Genomic DNA, 16,939 nt, shown 5'->3' with positions numbered 1-16,939 from the left:
TTGGGTTTCCATTACCAGTTTTACCGCACCAAGATAAGCCGAATCACGCCAGAGATGGCCTTTCTCCAGGGCCAAAGTGCGCCTACCCCGCCTCCATCTGGGCTGCGATCTTGCGACAGTGGTCTTACGGGGAGGAATAGTATTTACAGCCACTCCTTGACCACTGCTCAAGCCAAGCGCGTCATTAGTTAAAGACACTGTTGTAATGGAGCCGAGCTGATGTGCCGAGTCAAGCCGAGTTAAGCCGAGCCAGCACATGTGTGTGGAAAAGCTAATACTTTTAAATTATTTAATTCTGTTTGAATTAAGTTAAGCTGCTGCAGCTGTGCTCTTTGTAGGACAACACTGACGGCTTTTATAAGCCACCACTGAACTGATTGTCGGATACGGAAAACATTTTTAAGACTAAAAGGATGTGAAGACTGATCTGGGACATTCTGAGCCTGAGATTTCTGATTGAGAGGATATAAAATACCATAAAGGAGCTACCAAAATAGCAAAAGACAGAACAAAAAATAAACAGCAATGACATATATCGTATTTAGTGGTGGCTACAGAGGCTTAAAAGATAACGAAAGGCTTGAGGCAATATTTTTTTTATATATACTGTATTGGCATTTACTGCTTCAGCAGACAAATAAATAATCGTTTTTAAATATTTTAAATGATTCATTTTACGTCAGGAACTTTACAAATCTATGTCTACGTTCACCAAATTGGCTAACCCTAACCCTGGCCTCCTGTCGAAATTCAAGCTTCCTATGTTTTATGTCCACTTTATAATAATATAATGTTTCTATTCGTGTATCAGTGTCAAAGAATAAAAATCTAGAGACAGTTCCAGTTGAACTCCCCAATAACAAACAATATAATTGGCCAAAGAGCAGAAAAAGTAATTCATTTTTCTAATTTTCATTCCAAAACATTCATTTCAACTTTGTCCTGACATCTGTCTGAAGTTTAATCCAGTTAATCCAAGCAAGGTGCCTTGGAAGTGACTGAGCAGGTGGTTCTGAATCCAGGATGAACATGAAGGTCACAAACGTCACAGAGACACTGAGTTACGCATAGTTTATAACTATTAATACTCACAATGTCCGTTTCCGTCTCTAAATCCACATTATAACACTAAACACACTGATTAAGCTGTTCATTATGAAATTAAACACGAGATGTCGTCTCACCGAACACAAACACAACAGACCCGTTAAGCTAATGACGGTTCCTGACAGTATGTAAAGGCATGTAAAAATAGTGCTGGAGGATCATCACCTGCTGCTGCTGACATCTTCCTATTACCACTCCAAGATCCCGTCCCAAATTTAAGTGCGGGCCCAGAGATCGATAATGCGACTTGATTGACATTTGAAAGGAGTGACATTACCAAGTTTGGAGCGTCCGGTTCACTTCAGCAGCACATTCATCTTCATAAAAGGAGCCTGAACCTCCTGCTGGGCTTCACTTAGTGACTGACCGTCAGTGAGATCCATCATTTTCCCTTCTGGTGCCTGTCAACATTGGTGGTTCTGGGTTTGACCTGCAGCACTGAAGAATATCTGATTCAACTCTACAGGGGACTGTTGACCCGGTAAGTAAGAAACAAAAGTATACATTATTTAGTTAGTAGTTTTTTGATTAATTGGACTTCAGTGTGCCTTATTTCTATTTTTCTATCCTCAGGTATCAACATGAGCAGCGATGCCGAGATGGCCCAGTATGGGCCGGCGGCCATCTTTCTCCGCAAACCTGAGAAGGAGCGGGTGGAGGCTCAGAACCGGCCTTTTGATGCCCGGACAGCCTGCTTTGTTCCTGACGCCAAGGAGCTGTACATCAAAGCTGTAATCCAGAACAAAGATGGTGGCCAAGTCACCGTGAAGACTGCAGCTGATGAGGTAAATACTGACGTATACATCAGTGAAGGTTGGACGTTGAAAAGATGCTCAAAGATCACTTTTGTTTCCTACATCAGTGTTTTATCACACTTTATATTACTGTTGAATTACCGTGCAACAATAATGTATCATTCAGAACAGTAAAAGCATATTTTGTAAATAAATGGGCTGGAACGAGAGGCGGAGGAGGAAAAACCACATTCAATAATGTAAAACATTGCAGCTCGCTTTAAAACTGGATAGTGTTCAGTAAAGACTGTATGATTTGTGATAAATGGGCTGAAACATGCAAAACACTGAAATATGACTTCACATCTCAGCAGGTTTGATGCTTTATTTGTTTAAAGAAAACAACATTTTTTAAGTTTTTGTTTACATTTTATATTCTCTCTGGTTTAAAAAGCTATAAACTTAAAAATTATGCAAGCAAATGTAGTTTTATGAGTTTTGCTCTTTGTACAGGCTGTTTTTTTTCCACCTATGTGTTTGTTTTTGACTATTTATATGAACAAAGTCAGTGTAAATGAGGAAATAAAGAGCCATAGTGAGTTTTTGCCCCTGCTCCTCTCATGCAGGGGTTTTATGAGATCACAAAATGACATTTCTTTTACCACGCGCCTGGATTTTTCCTTAGAAAAAACATGTGTTTTTAGTGATATTGTTATTAAATTGGATCAAGAAAGACATATGATGTGGAGCCATTGTGTTTTCTGGCTAATAGGGGCAGTTACAGCCTTATAAATAAATAATTCAGTGTGTTCAAACTCTTTTAGATTAATGCCAAAACACTTCTGACAGCTTGGGGGGCAAAAAAATCAGCTTATGACCTTTTACAGGAGCCCAAAACAACAGTCAACATAGGCATTTTAGGATCATTCTACATACATTTCCAGGAATAGGAACAAGTTAATGTGCTATTTTTCTTTTCCTGTTGCTGATTTCTTTTAGTTCTGCAGCAGGAATGATCTATTTTCTCCAATCATAGAACGGTAACGCACATCAAGGGCTGTGATGAGGTGCTGCTGACCACTGGACGTAGACTACAAAGTGGCTCTATATGCATTTTTCTCTGTAATTTGATGACGTTTCGAGAAGCTGCAGGCGTCCATGTTTTCAGGAGCAGCTGCACTGGGAGTCTGGGATGCATTTAAATTGTAATTCAGGGACACCGACTTGGAAATATTGACTTCCAACCTGTAATTGATTGCAGCATTAGACACAGGTGCTGATATGTTACATAGGCCACGCCCTAGTTACACATCAACCACCCTCCACAGACAGGACACAGCCAATCAATTACTTCTGAAGTGAAAAGAAATGTTTAATCCAGCATAAAGATTCAAAATGTATCAACATATTTTCTTCTTCTCTCCACTTCTCATGTTATTCGTCCAGACTTTGACAGTCAAAGAAGAAGACTGCCATCCCATGAATCCCCCGAAGTACGACAAGATTGAGGACATGGCCATGATGACCCACCTCAACGAGCCGTCCGTGCTGTTTAACCTCAAAGATCGTTACGCAGCCTGGATGATTTATGTGAGTGATGAGAGGTTTTCATCTCTTTAATGTGTCTCAGTGATCCTCACACTGTACCTTCTCCTCTGCAGACCTACTCCGGGCTCTTCTGTGCCACGGTGAACCCCTACAAGTGGCTGCCGGTGTACGACCCGCAGGTGGTGGCGGCCTACAGGGGCAAGAAGCGCATGGAGGCCCCGCCACATATTTTCTCCGTGTCTGATAATGCATATCAAAATATGCTCACAGGTAAGAAAAGAGCAAAGAGATACAGAGCCTCGAACATCATTTAGAAAAGATGTCGACCCTGAAGCTTGTTCGTGTTGTTTTGTCCGCTGCAGATCGTGAGAACCAGTCCGTCCTGATCACGTGAGTCATGTTGTGTTTTAGTGAAAACATGTCATATAGTGATTCAACAGGAAAGTGTAGACAGTCTGTTTATTGTGTTGTTCTCAGTGGAGAATCCGGTGCAGGAAAGACCGTCAACACCAAGCGTGTCATCCAGTACTTTGCGACAATCGCAGTTGCTGGTGGCGACAAGAAGGAGCACTCGTCTGGCAAAATTCAGGTAATCCCTCGACGAGATACGAGCTGTGAGATGGGGGAAGATGTGCGACTCTGACGAGGCCGGCTGTGTTTTTTTCCAGGGGACTCTGGAAGATCAAATCATTTCAGCGAACCCTCTGCTGGAGGCGTTTGGGAACGCCAAGACTGTGAGGAATGACAACTCCTCAAGATTTGTGAGTATGAGATCTCTGAGTGAGAGCTGCTTATTATATTACAACACTTTCATGTTTTTTCAGTTTGCTCAGTTTAATTGGATTTTATGTATTTGTTGTTGTTGTTTTTAGGGTAAATTCATCAGAATTCACTTTGGAACCACAGGAAAACTGGCCTCCGCCGACATTGAAACCTGTAAGTTTGTTATTTTACAAATTATTAATGTTCATTATACAAACTTGATTCCTGTGACACTGTGTGAATTATAACTAAAACAGAATGTGATTATTTGTTAATCCTTTTTAGACTTATACTCGATTAAAAACAGTAAATAGACACGACAGGTTAGTAGAGTCACCATGAGCTTCACCAGCTGGTTGATTAACTAAGACAATTATTTATTGTTTTTAAGTTTTCTGAAAGTTTATTTTTATTATTATTAATAATAATTTGCACATTTGAAGTGGAAAGTTCTGATTCATTTTTAGAAAACATCCTTTAAAGATATTATTTTGTAAGATTTCATACATTTTTGGACAAAAAATGGTTAATAGGGTTAAAATTTTGATTAATAAATGTCACTCATGGTGAAATCTATTAGTTAAAATGTTCAAATCTGAACTGAAATTTTAAAAAAAGTGCATTTTGGACGTTTTCTTGGATTAGTCTGAAAGAAAACATGTTATGGACATCTTTTGGGGAGTAACAGAATAGATAAATAGTCTTCCGGTAAAGTTACAGAACATTTTTTTTAATTAGATTACAGATACATCCAGTAAAAAAGGATTACTAACAGAATTACATCTCTTTTTATAATAAAAGAATGATATACTCGTCTGTAATCTCAGTTTGTTCTCGAGTGAAACGTTTCTTACAGAGTTCAAACTCGACATTAAGTTTAAAATAAAAGTCATCTTGTTAATATTTCTTTCTCTCCTCTTTATTTGCATATGTTTGGTATTAAAGTAATCCAAAAGTAATGGAAAGTAATCAGGTTACATTGCTTTAATATTATGATACTTGGAAGAGCAAAAAAGCTCAAATCTCAAAATTGACCAGTGCTTTAAAAAAATAATGTTGTGTCTCTTCTTAATGCTTTATCTCGTCAACTTAATTGTTTTTTGTAAATATCTGCTCATGCTTATTCTGATTTTTTAGAAGTTGACAATCACTGACTGATGTTAAATTCACTGCAGATCTGCTGGAGAAGTCCAGAGTGACGTTCCAGCTGTCTGAGGAGAGGAGCTACCACATCTTCTATCAGATAATGACCGGACACAAGTCAGAGCTGATAGGTACGGCGAGGACATTACATCTCACAGATTATAAAGAATAAATGTGTAACTCTTTATGCTTCTCTCTGCTCTCAGAAATGCTTCTGATAACAACAAACCCGTACGACTTCCCCATGATCAGTCAGGGGCAGATCTCTGTGGCCAGCATCGACGACAAAGAGGAGCTGTTGGCCACAGACGTGAGTTTAACCATCTCTCACCTCCCCGTTTGAATACTCACCAAGTTACTGTCGCCTGCTAACGCTGAATTTAATACCGCAGATGGCCACCGACATCTTGGGCTTCACCAACGAGGAGAAAATGTCCATCTACAAGCTGACCGGAGCCGTGTTGCATTATGGGAACATGAAGTTCAAGCAGAAGCAGCGCGAGGAGCAGGCGGAGCCCGACGGCACCGAGGGTGAGGCTCCTCCTCGATCAGTCTCTGAGTGTTCGTTTAAAACACGCAGCAGATGATGTTAAAATAAAAACGTCATGTTTATCTCTCAGTGGCAGACAAAGTGGCCTTCCTCATGTGTCTGAACTCTGCCGACCTGTTGAAAGGCCTCTGCTACCCCAGAGTTAAAGTGGGGAATGAATACGTCACCAAAGGCCAGACGGTCCCTCAGGTGCTCCAGTGTCTATGAGTGTGGCTGCTGTTTGCATTAAAACGTCTGTTTTTGTGTAACTGACTCATGTTTCTGTTAAATCTCCCGATCAGGTCACTAATGCCGTCGGCGCTCTGGCCAAGTCCGTGTACGAGAAGATGTTCCTGTGGATGGTCATCAGGATCAACGAGATGCTCGACACCAAGCAGCCGCGGCAGTTCTTCATCGGGGTGCTGGACATCGCTGGGTTTGAGATATTCGACGTGAGTTCGGACTCGAAGCTCATTTTCAGTTCGGTTTCTTCGTGTTGTGATAAGTTAACGGTTCATTCTCGTCACAGTACAACAGCATGGAGCAACTCTGCATCAACTTCACCAACGAGAAGCTGCAACAGTTTTTCAACCACCACATGTTCGTGTTGGAGCAAGAGGAGTACAAGAAGGAGGGGATCGACTGGGAGTTCATCGACTTCGGGATGGATTTGGCCGCCTGCATTGAGCTCATTGAAAAGGTAGGATTCATCTGAACATCAGTGTTTTAACTCATTTTAGCGACCTTATATAATAACGTACGCCTGTGATTCACTCAACAGCCGATGGGCATCTTCTCCATCCTTGAAGAGGAGTGTATGTTCCCCAAGGCCTCAGACACGTCCTTCAAGAACAAACTGTACGACCAGCATCTCGGGAAAAATAACGCTTTCCAGAAGCCGAAGGTGGTCAAAGGCAAACCCGAGGCTCACTTCTCGCTGGTGCACTACGCCGGCACTGTGGACTACAACCTCACCGGCTGGCTGGAGAAGAACAAAGACCCTCTGAACGAGTCTGTGGTGCAGCTGTACCAGAAGTCATCCATGAAGCTGTTGTCCTTCTTGTATGCTTCGTTTTCTGGAACTGATGGAGGTAAAATATTGAAATAATTAAGAGAGAAGATACGGAGACCAGGTGTTGTCTTTACCGGACTTCATACAAATGCTGAATAACGTTCTGCTTCTGTTCTGCAGAATCGGGCGGAGACGCTGGAGGTGGAAAAGGTGGAAAGAAAGGAGCGAAGAAGAAGGGCGGCTCGTTTCAGACGGTGTCGGCAGTTTTCAGGGTACAGAAGTGATAATAACTTATTTAATTATTCTTGTTGATGTTTGGCTCCTGGCAGCTCGAGGCTGAGTTATCAAATAGGACTGCTAACTTTGCTGCACGGCTAACGGAGCAAACCACCTAACTGCAGCTACATTTAGCAGCAGTTAGCGCTTACTTTAGCAACAAAGCTATGTCCTCAGAAACACGCCCCCGAGTGCAGGATGAGTCATCGACATTTGTTTATCATTTTCCAGGAAGATACAAACTCTGAAATACCATTAAGGAAACCTAAAACACAATTTTTTGCTGTTATTGGGCCTGATACTGGCGTTGAGATGAGATAAGAAGCAAGGCACGTCTGATAAAAACATTTAGAGATCAGTTTTGATCAGTTAAAGCAGACAGGATTTGTATTTAGCTGCCTTGGAGGACTGAAAACTCTTCTTCTCAGTGTTTGATATTCTCAAAGAAAAATACTGACAGCTGATCTCCTGCAGGAAAATCTGGGAAAACTAATGACCAACCTGAGGAGCACCCATCCTCACTTTGTGCGCTGTCTGATTCCAAATGAGGTTAAAACACCAGGTACAAGAAAAACCTAACATCCTGACATACAGAGGCTCTTGAAGATTAAAAAACATGATGTTGACGTTGACGTCTCTGTAGGGATCATGGACAACCACCTGGTCATCCACCAGCTGCGCTGTAACGGCGTGCTGGAGGGCATCAGGATCTGCAGGAAGGGATTCCCCAGCAGGATCCTGTACGCTGACTTCAAGCAGAGGTCAGCTCTGATTCATACCTGAGATATCGACATAAAGAAAACTCATCCTTCAGTTTGAGATAATCCGCCTTTATCTTTATTTCAACAGATACAAAATCCTGAACGCCAGCGCCATCCCCGAGGGACAGTTCATCGATGGAAAGAAAGCTTCTGAGAAGCTTCTTGGCTCGATCGACCTCGACCACACACAGTACAGATTTGGCTCGACAAAGGTTTGTGTTCAGCGGCCTCAAAGGGTTAAAGGGTCACCTCACCTTCATGCTGATGGAGAATCAGGTGAAGTTTCATAGTCAACAAAACATTTCTGAGCTTCACCTCCTCCTAAACTAAACTAAACTAAACTACTGAAACAACTCTAATGGAGGAGGTGACGACTCCATAAATCCACTTAGAAATCCCCCAAAAAAGACGCTCCTTACATGTGCAGAACTTGCCTCAGAAACATCATGTTTTTAAGTTTTTCTCAGTGTCAAAGTAATCCAGGGATAGTTGTCTGTGCATACATGAGTACACTGCACACAGGAAGTGCTAACAGCTAATTCGGCGAAGTTTTAATGGAGTTTTAGAGCATTTCTTTTGCTTTTCTGGTTGTTTTTTAACGTTTTAAAACAAGTCTCCAGCTGCTTCAGTTGTTTAGGAGAACGCTGCAACGCTGTTCTGCTGTGAAACTCCAGAAATGTTTTGTAAACTTTACTGGATGCAGCTTTAATACACTGTATCGTCGCAGGTCTTCTTCAAAGCTGGCTTGCTCGGCACTCTGGAGGAGCTGCGAGATGAAAAACTGGTTTCTCTGGTGACTCAGACTCAAGCGCTGTGTCGTGGTTATCTCATGAGGAAAGAGATCTCCAACTTAATCGCACAAAAGTAAGATCAGCACCAGAAATGCTCCTCTACAGTGAACGAAACTGAACCAATACATTACAAACTAAACACCGTCGCTGTCTATCTTGCAGAGATTGCGTCTGGATCCTGCAGTACAACTTGCGCTCGTTCATGAATGTGAAACACTGGCCGTGGATGAAGCTGTTCTTCAAAATAAAGCCACTTCTGAAGAGCGCGGAGACGGAGAAGGAGATGGCGACCATGAAGGAGGACTTCGTCAAATGTAAGGAGGATCTGGTGAAGTCAGACTCCAAGAGGAAGGAGCTTGAAGAGAAGATGGTTTCTCTTCTACAGGAGAAGAATAATCTCCTCCTGCAAGTACAAGCTGTGAGTATCACAGCAAATAAAATCTAATTATCACAAATAACTCTGCAAAAAGAACGAACATCAGTATTTCTTCTCTCTGTGGGATCTTCACAGGACTCAGAAAATCTTTGCGACGCAGAGGAGCGATGTGAAGGCTTGATCAAGAGCAAAATCCAGCTGGAGGCCAAACTCAAAGAGGTGACCGAGAGGCTGGAGGACGAGGAGGAAGTGACCGCCGAGCTGACCGCCAAGAAGAGGAAGCTCGAGGACGAATGCTCCGAGCTGAAGAAAGACATCGACGACCTGGAGATAACGCTGGCTAAAGTGGAGAAGGAGAAACACGCCACGGAGAACAAGGTTTGTGATAGCCAAGGTAACTCCATACATGTGCTACTGAAAGGCTAAAAGGAGATCTATCAGCAGAAACAGTATTAAACACAATCATTAGTGTTTTATCATCTGAAACTAAGGATTGCTGTGTTTTCGATGCTTTAGAAGGAGCGTTTTCATGTATTTTTACATTATGTTTAGGCACAAAAATCCCCTGGTTGGAGTTTTACATTATATTTTTGCCCTAAAATACCTGTGTCAATCACCACAAACACAACTGGAAAAGTGCCAACTTCTCGTTGAAAATACCATTTTTTCAGTTGCAAACATTCCTGACATCTCGTCAAAAATATCCATTTTCTTGCCACAAACAGCTGGAAAACGTCCCGATGTCTCGTTGAAAACATCCCGTGGTTTCACGCTCATAAATGTTAAAAGGCTGTGGTCTCTCTGTAAAAATATACAGTAGTTTGACGCTTACAAATGATTAAATCACGCTGCCACCAACATGAAAGTCAGCTCATAAACATCATCATGTGAACACAATAACTGTGTTTGTATCTGTACCGCAGGTTAAAAACCTGATGGAGGAGCTGGCCGGTCAGGATGAAAACATCGGCAAATTGACCAAAGAGAAGCGAGCTCTTCAGGAGGCCCATCAGCAGGGACTGGACGATCTTCAGGCTGAGGAGGACAAAGTCAACACTCTGACCAAAGCCAAGTCCAAGCTGGAACAGCAAGTGGATGATGTGAGTGTCTGTAGACGGTAATTAAACTGCAACACCGGCGCTGCTCGACATCTTAATTAACTTTGTCGTAATTTGCCGTCAAGCTGGAGGGTTCGCTGGAGCAAGAAAAGAAGATCCGCATGGACCTGGAGCGGGCCAAGAGGAAGCTCGAGGGGGATCTGAAACTCACCCAAGAGTCCCTGATGGACCTGGAGAACGACAAGCAGCAATCTGAGGAGAGGTTTAAGAAGTGAGCTCGCGCACTGATTATGATGAGCAACGAATGAGGCAATAAATCTGGAGTCAAACTGACTCGTGTATCTTCTCGTCTCTGCAGGAAGGAATTTGAAAACAACCAGCTCTCCAGCAAAATTGCAGACGAGCAAATGATTAATAACCAGCTTCAAAAGAAGATGAAGGAGCTCCACGTAATAAAAAACACAGTAAAGTCTTAAATTAATCAGAAGGATAACAACCGACCGTCCCCTCACGATGGTGTGTTTGTGTTCAGGCTCGTATCGAAGAGCTGGAGGAGGAAGTCGAGGCCGAGCGAGCCGTCCGAGCCAAGATCGAGAAGCAGCGCTCCGACCTCTCCAGGGAGATCGAGGAGATCAGCGAGCGTCTGGAGGAGGCCGGAGGAGCCACCGCCGCTCAGATCGAGATGAACAAGAAGCGCGAGGCCGAGTTCCTCAAGCTGCGGCGCGACCTGGAGGAGTCCACGCTGCACCACGAGGCCACGGCCGCCGCGCTGCGCAAGAAGCAGGCGGACAGCATGGCCGAGCTGGGAGAGCAGGTCGACAACCTGCAGAGGATCAAGCAGAAGCTGGAGAAGGAGAAGAGCGAGCTGAAGATGGAGATCGACGACTTGGCCATCAACATGGAGACGGTGGCAAAAGCCAAGGTGAGATTTTTTCAATCTGGAGTCTCAGATTAGCTTGAAGAAACTTGTTTAACTCTTTGTGTTGACGCTCCGTCAGGTGAACCTGGAGAAGACGTGTCGCTCACTGGAAGATCAGCTTTTAGAGCTGAAGACGAAGAGCGATGAAAACACGCGACAGATCACTGATCTCAACAATCAGAGGGCTCGTTTTCAAACGGAGAACGGTAACTTACGTTCCTGCTTAAAGAGACAATTCACCATAAAATTAAAAAACATAAATATTCCTCTCACCTGCAGTGTTTTTTTTATTCAGCCTAGATTGTTTTGGTGTCCACAGACGTGCTGCGGGGTTAGAAAAAAAATCAATTTCCTTTAGTATCGTCATTCTGTTTAATGATTCCTAAATTGATTCTTTGAATCCTGAATCAATTAATATCACTGGTGCTTAGTCTGTTAATACTTCACGGGAATTACCATCAATGGGCTCATAGATTATTACTAGATTATCTGACGTCATCATACTCACAGGCATAAAGATATTTGATGTGCTCTGTGGAGAAGAAACGAATAACTGCTGACTGTATCGTTAAATCAGTCGGCTGCTCTGTAGCTTCAACTCTCCACTGCACCGAAAAGCTACAGCAGCCTCAAAGGGTCAAAACTCAAACTCCAATGATGCTGCTGAGACTCTGACCGACTGACATGAGAGTCATCTTTTCCTTTGGTCTGTCGTTAAAGAAGCAATAATAATATAATAAGAATAGCTGAAAAAACATGAAACTGCTCACAACAAGGTCTGAGGATTATCCTGAGTAACCAGGTCATGATCTCTGGAAAGAGACGTTGTTGTTGAGCTGAGTACCATCTAGACTCTTTACATTCAATAGAAGTCAGACAGATCTAGATGGATAAAAAACCACAACAGGTAAGAAGAAATATTTTTTACAGTAACTGATATTTTTCTTCTTGTTTGGCTCTTTGTAGCTGAATTTTCCCGACAAATGGAAGAGAGAGAAAGTCTCGTTTCCCAGCTGACGAGAGGAAAACAAGGCTACACGACTCAGATCGATGAGTTAAAGCGACTCATCGAGGAGGAAACAAAGGTCAACACGTGTTTGCAAATGCTCACTTTTGCTAGATTAGTTTCCTTTTTTCCTCATGAAGCTCCTCATCCGTGTCTTTTCTCCACAGGCTAAGAACGCCTTGGCTCACAGTTTGCAGTCGGCCCGTCACGACTGCGATCTGATCCGGGAGCAGTTTGAGGAGGAGCAGGAGGCCAAGGCTGAGCTGCAGCGCAGTTTGTCCAAAGCCAACACGGAGGTGGCTCTGTGGAGGAACAAGTACGAGACTGATGCCATCCAACGCACCGAGGAGCTGGAGGAGGCCAAGTAATTAAACGTTTCATATCCCTTTACGCTGATTAAAGCTCCAGTGTGAAGGATTTAAAGGCAGAATAAGAATATAATACTCATAATTATGTAATCAGTGTGTTATTGTTACCTTAGAATGAGCCTGTTGCACAGAGTCAGCCATGTTTCTACACACTGGACCTTTAAACACACTTTAATGTGGAAAATTGGTTGACTTACCCTTTAAATATTTCTCTGTTTGCGACAGGAAAAAGCTCGCTCAGCGTCTCCAAGAGGCCGAAGAACAAATCGAAGCCGTGAACTCAAAGTGCGCCTCGCTGGAGAAAACCAAGCAGCGACTCCAGAACGAGATGGAGGACCTCATGGTGGACGTGGAGCGGTCCAACAGCTTGGCCGCCACCCTCGACAAGAAGCAGAGGAACTTCGACAAGGTGATTCATCACGCCGAACACGACGTCAGTTTCTTTATGTCACATCCTGAATAATTCACGGCTCGTGTTTCGCCGGATTCAGATTCTGGCCGAGTGGAAGCAGAAGTACGAGGAGTCTCAGGCGGAGCTGGAGAGCGCTCAGAAGGAGTCTCGGTCTCTGAGCACGGAGCTCTTCAAACTGAAGAACTCGTACGAAGAAGCCCTGGATCACCTGGAGACGATGAAGAGGGAGAATAAAAACCTGCAGCGTGAGTGAAATGTGAGTGTGAGAAAACAAACAGCTGGGTGGAAAACTTTTAAAACAAAAAACCCTGTGTGTCGTTTCCAGAGGAGATCTCAGACCTGACAGAACAACTCGGGGAGAGCGGGAAGACGATTCACGAGCTGGAGAAGTTCAAGAAGCACGTGGAGACGGAAAAATGTGACATGCAGACGTCGCTGGAAGAAGCCGAGGTACGACCGATGACAAACACAGCCGAGAAATAAAGTTAAAGAACGGTGAAGGTAACCAAAAAATGTTTTTCAGGCCTCCCTGGAGCAGGAGGAGTCGAAGATCCTGCGTGTGCAGATGGAGATGAACCAGATAAAAGCCGAGGTCGACAGAAAAGTGGCGGAGAAAGACGAAGAGATCGACCAGCTGAGGAGGAACAACCAGAGAGTGATGGAGTCCATGCAGGCCACTCTGGACGCCGAGGTCCGCAGCAGGAACGACGCCCTGAGAGTGAAGAAGAAGATGGAGGGAGACCTGAACGAGATGGAGATCCAGCTGAGCCACGCCAACAGGCAGGCGGCCGAGGCCCAGAAACAGCTGAGGATCGTCCAGGGACAACTCAAGGTACAGAAGAAATGACACGTTACACAGGAAAAGATGAACATCAAACCATTCCTCCTAGAAAGGCAGAAAACATCAAATCCAGATCATCTTAACAGTCGATGAATGTATTTCCAGGACGCTCAGATCCACCTGGACGACTCTGTGAGAGGGCAGGACGACATGAAGGAGCAGGTGACCATGATGGAGCGCAGGACGACTCTGATGCAGGCGGAGATCGAGGAGCTCCGAGTGGTCGTGGATCAGACGGAGAGGAGCCGCAAAATGGCCGAGCAGGAGCTGGTCGATGTCAGCGAGCGAGCCGGACTTCTGCACTCTCAGGTGGGTCGTCAGCCGAGTTTAAACAGATCGAACACAACCCTTTAGATTTGCAAGAGTCTCATCTCTCTTGTCTTCTGCAGAACACCAGTCTGCTGAACACGAAGAAGAAGCTAGAGACGGATGTGACTCAGTTTCACACCGAGATCGAGGAAGCTGTTCAAGAGGCCAGGAACGCAGAGGAGAAGGCCAAGAAAGCCATCACTGATGTAAGACGCTCTCACAGGGATCTTATTTCAGTTCACACAGACTCAAAGATATTTAGATAATTAATAATCTCCTGTGGTGACACGTCTAGGCCGCCATGATGGCCGAGGAGCTGAGGAAGGAGCAGGACACCAGCGCTCACCTGGAGAGGATGAAGAAGAACCTGGAGGTGACAGTGAAAGACCTGCAGCACCGACTGGACGAGGCAGAAAACTTGGCCATGAAGGGCGGAAAGAAGCAGCTTCAGAAACTGGAGGCCCGAGTACGTAAACTGTTATCCAAAGATATTATATTAAAAATACTAATGTACAAATTATAGTGATGGAAAATGTTTTTATTAAAATCTTAGGGAGGAGTGAAACCCAAAAATTCAAACAAAAAAATGGATTTATGTCTCATTTTATAAATTACTTGATGTTATTTTTGGTTTTGGCAGCTTTAGTCCTTTATAATCTGCAATAAAATAGAAAATAATGATGGAGAATATATGGATCCTTTCGAGGAATATCCAGGTCAGACAGATTTATCAAATGTAAATACATTTATTCATTTAATTTTGTTCAGGGTGACTTAAAATTATTTAAATTTGGTTGCGACTGCACAACTTTGTTCAGATATGTCCCAAAGATTGTAAACTTTTCCTGAAAGAAGGTGAAAAAACAAAGAAAATTAAAGCTGCAAGCAGCGATGAACGGGCCGTCGCAGTCAACGCGCGTCGGTGCATGCTGCTGTCACGGCGGGGCATGCTGTCGCTACATGCTGCTGTCGCTACATGCTGCTGTCGGGGCTTGTTCATGCAACAACTTCCATTTCACATGACCTGGAAGCTACTGAGCTAACATGCTAATATTTACAGGTAAAAATTAATAAAAATTACTAAAAAATATTTAGAGATGTATAATGTAAAAACAAGAGGCGTATGTCATGCAGCCAGTGTAGTTACATGATCCCAACATGATTTTGAGTCAATTGATCAAATGACCTGGAAGCTATTGAGCTAACATGCTAATATTTACATATAATAATTAATAAAAAATAATAAAATTAATAAAAAATGTGAAAAGATGTAAAATGTAAAAACTCCCTGCTCGGGCCCTAAATAAAAGAAACATTTGAATTACAATAGGGACCTCGCAGGTTTCCTGCTCGGGCCCTAAATATGTTTCTCATCAACTTTTATGTCGACTATGAATAATTATTAGGGTTATTTAAAGTGAGCTGTCTATAAAAGAGATGACTGAAGTAATTTCTCCTGACTTAAACAGTTCAACAAAAGTCCTACAGATGTTTAAAATCATAGAAACTGTCCTGGATTGTCCTCTTTCAGGTCCGTGAGCTGGAAAACGAGCTGGACGCTGAGCAGAAACGCTCCACAGAGGCCATCAAAGGAGTCCGGAAATACGAGAGGAAAGTCAAAGAGCTCACCTATCAGGTGAAGTTACAACTTCTTTGATTTAGTTAATCACGTCAGTGTAAATTAAAGATTAAAGACAGAATCCAGCTTTTAACTCGACTGACTGAAGTTTGTCTTTCACGTCTTCACAGACTGAGGAGGACAAGAAAAACAACGTCCGGCTGCAGGATTTGGTCGACAAGCTGCAGAACAAGATGAAAGCGTACAAGCGACAGGCTGAAGAAGCTGTGAGCGAATCACAACCAGCAGAAAATCAGTTCAGTGATTCAGTCGATGTGTCGGATCGCCAATATGTTCATCGTGATTAATGCTTCGTCTGCAGGAGGAGCAGTGCAACGTGCACATGGCCCGATTCAGGAAGGCTCAACACGACCTGGAGGAGGCCGAGGAGAGAGCTGACGTGGCCGAATCTCTGGCCAACAAGATGAGAGCCAAGAGCCGAGAGATAGGGACGAAGGTACCGAGCGGCTTTCATTTTGTATGTACGGTAAATAAATAATGAGAAACTGCAAATGTGTTACTTCCACTTATTTTCTCTCATCAAATCCAGAGTTTTCATTCCATAAATATGCAAAAGTCTCAACTTTGTGGGGTAAAAATCACATTTTCAGTGAATGATTATCATGTTTGTGTCGTCTATGATCAAAGCTAATGTTAGAAATTAAGTTTTAAGATTAAGTTGCATCTTAATAAACAGTGTTTTTACATGAATGTGTTTGTTTTTCAGGTACAGGAAGGAGCAGGAGAGTAGCTGAACGCTGGACTTCACGTCTGTCGGAGAAAATGTGCATGACAGAGTTTATAATTTATATAAAACAATATTAATATCAGATCATGTCTAAAATACATTAAGAGATCATCCATCAAGTAAGTAAAGAAGCCCTGAGAGGCAAGTGACAAAACATAACTTTATTATTTATCTTATTAGAAATAAATTAAAAGATCAGGGCTTCACATAATTAATCCAGTTATGATGGAGATAACATTAAAAGTCGCCATGTTTGGTTAATTTTGCTCATTTCAGTTTATTATTCCAAATAATTATCGAACACTTTTATGTGTCTCCAGATAATGAAATGAGATTAATGGTAACATAGTGTAATAATGTGGATTTAATTGGAGCATCAATAAAAATAAAGATAACAACTCCGCTTCTAGTTGTTGTGTACAAGTTATATATTATCTAGTCATTATGTTTAATACAGTCAGGAAACTACCTGAAGCAGCCAGCAGCCACTAAATGCCTCAGATTTAATGTTATCGCAGTTTGTTACAGTGAACTGTTTAATATTAAAACACAATAAAAGAAGCAGTGATAAATCCACTTTATTTTCTGGTCTCAATGCTCCATAATAAAGAGGTCGTTGGT

At 42.8% G+C, this 16,939-nt stretch overlaps 1 protein-coding gene across 1 annotated transcript; it reads left to right on the top strand.

The window, feature by feature from the left end:
* Window positions 1-1,688: 1,688 nt before the first annotated feature.
* On the top strand, window positions 1,689-16,494 carry LOC311267529 (myosin-4-like; the record flags this gene model as incomplete). Its single annotated transcript, XM_084370628.1, has 39 exons — window positions 1,689-1,892; window positions 3,288-3,431; window positions 3,503-3,659; window positions 3,752-3,779; window positions 3,867-3,978; window positions 4,058-4,150; window positions 4,262-4,325; window positions 5,327-5,425; window positions 5,501-5,604; window positions 5,687-5,825; window positions 5,915-6,033; window positions 6,126-6,275; window positions 6,353-6,523; window positions 6,605-6,914; window positions 7,016-7,107; window positions 7,586-7,673; window positions 7,755-7,872; window positions 7,961-8,084; window positions 8,600-8,736; window positions 8,826-9,081; window positions 9,175-9,417; window positions 9,963-10,139; window positions 10,223-10,368; window positions 10,456-10,546; window positions 10,630-11,019; window positions 11,096-11,222; window positions 11,983-12,101; window positions 12,190-12,386; window positions 12,616-12,799; window positions 12,882-13,047; window positions 13,128-13,252; window positions 13,326-13,634; window positions 13,749-13,952; window positions 14,033-14,158; window positions 14,248-14,418; window positions 15,484-15,588; window positions 15,702-15,797; window positions 15,893-16,027; window positions 16,298-16,494. The coding sequence occupies 39 exons, from the start codon at window positions 1,689-1,691 to the stop codon at window positions 16,319-16,321; spliced, it is 5,844 nt and encodes a 1,947-aa protein (XP_084226754.1). The 3' UTR covers window positions 16,322-16,494.
* Between the last annotated feature and the right edge of the window lie 445 nt (window positions 16,495-16,939).

The sequence above is a fragment of the Pagrus pagrus genome, assembly GCF_965226575.1.
Source record: "Pagrus pagrus genome assembly, chromosome: 13".
NCBI classification, from domain to species: domain Eukaryota; kingdom Metazoa; phylum Chordata; class Actinopteri; order Spariformes; family Sparidae; genus Pagrus; species Pagrus pagrus.
This window is presented reverse-complemented; position numbering and strand designations above follow the sequence as displayed.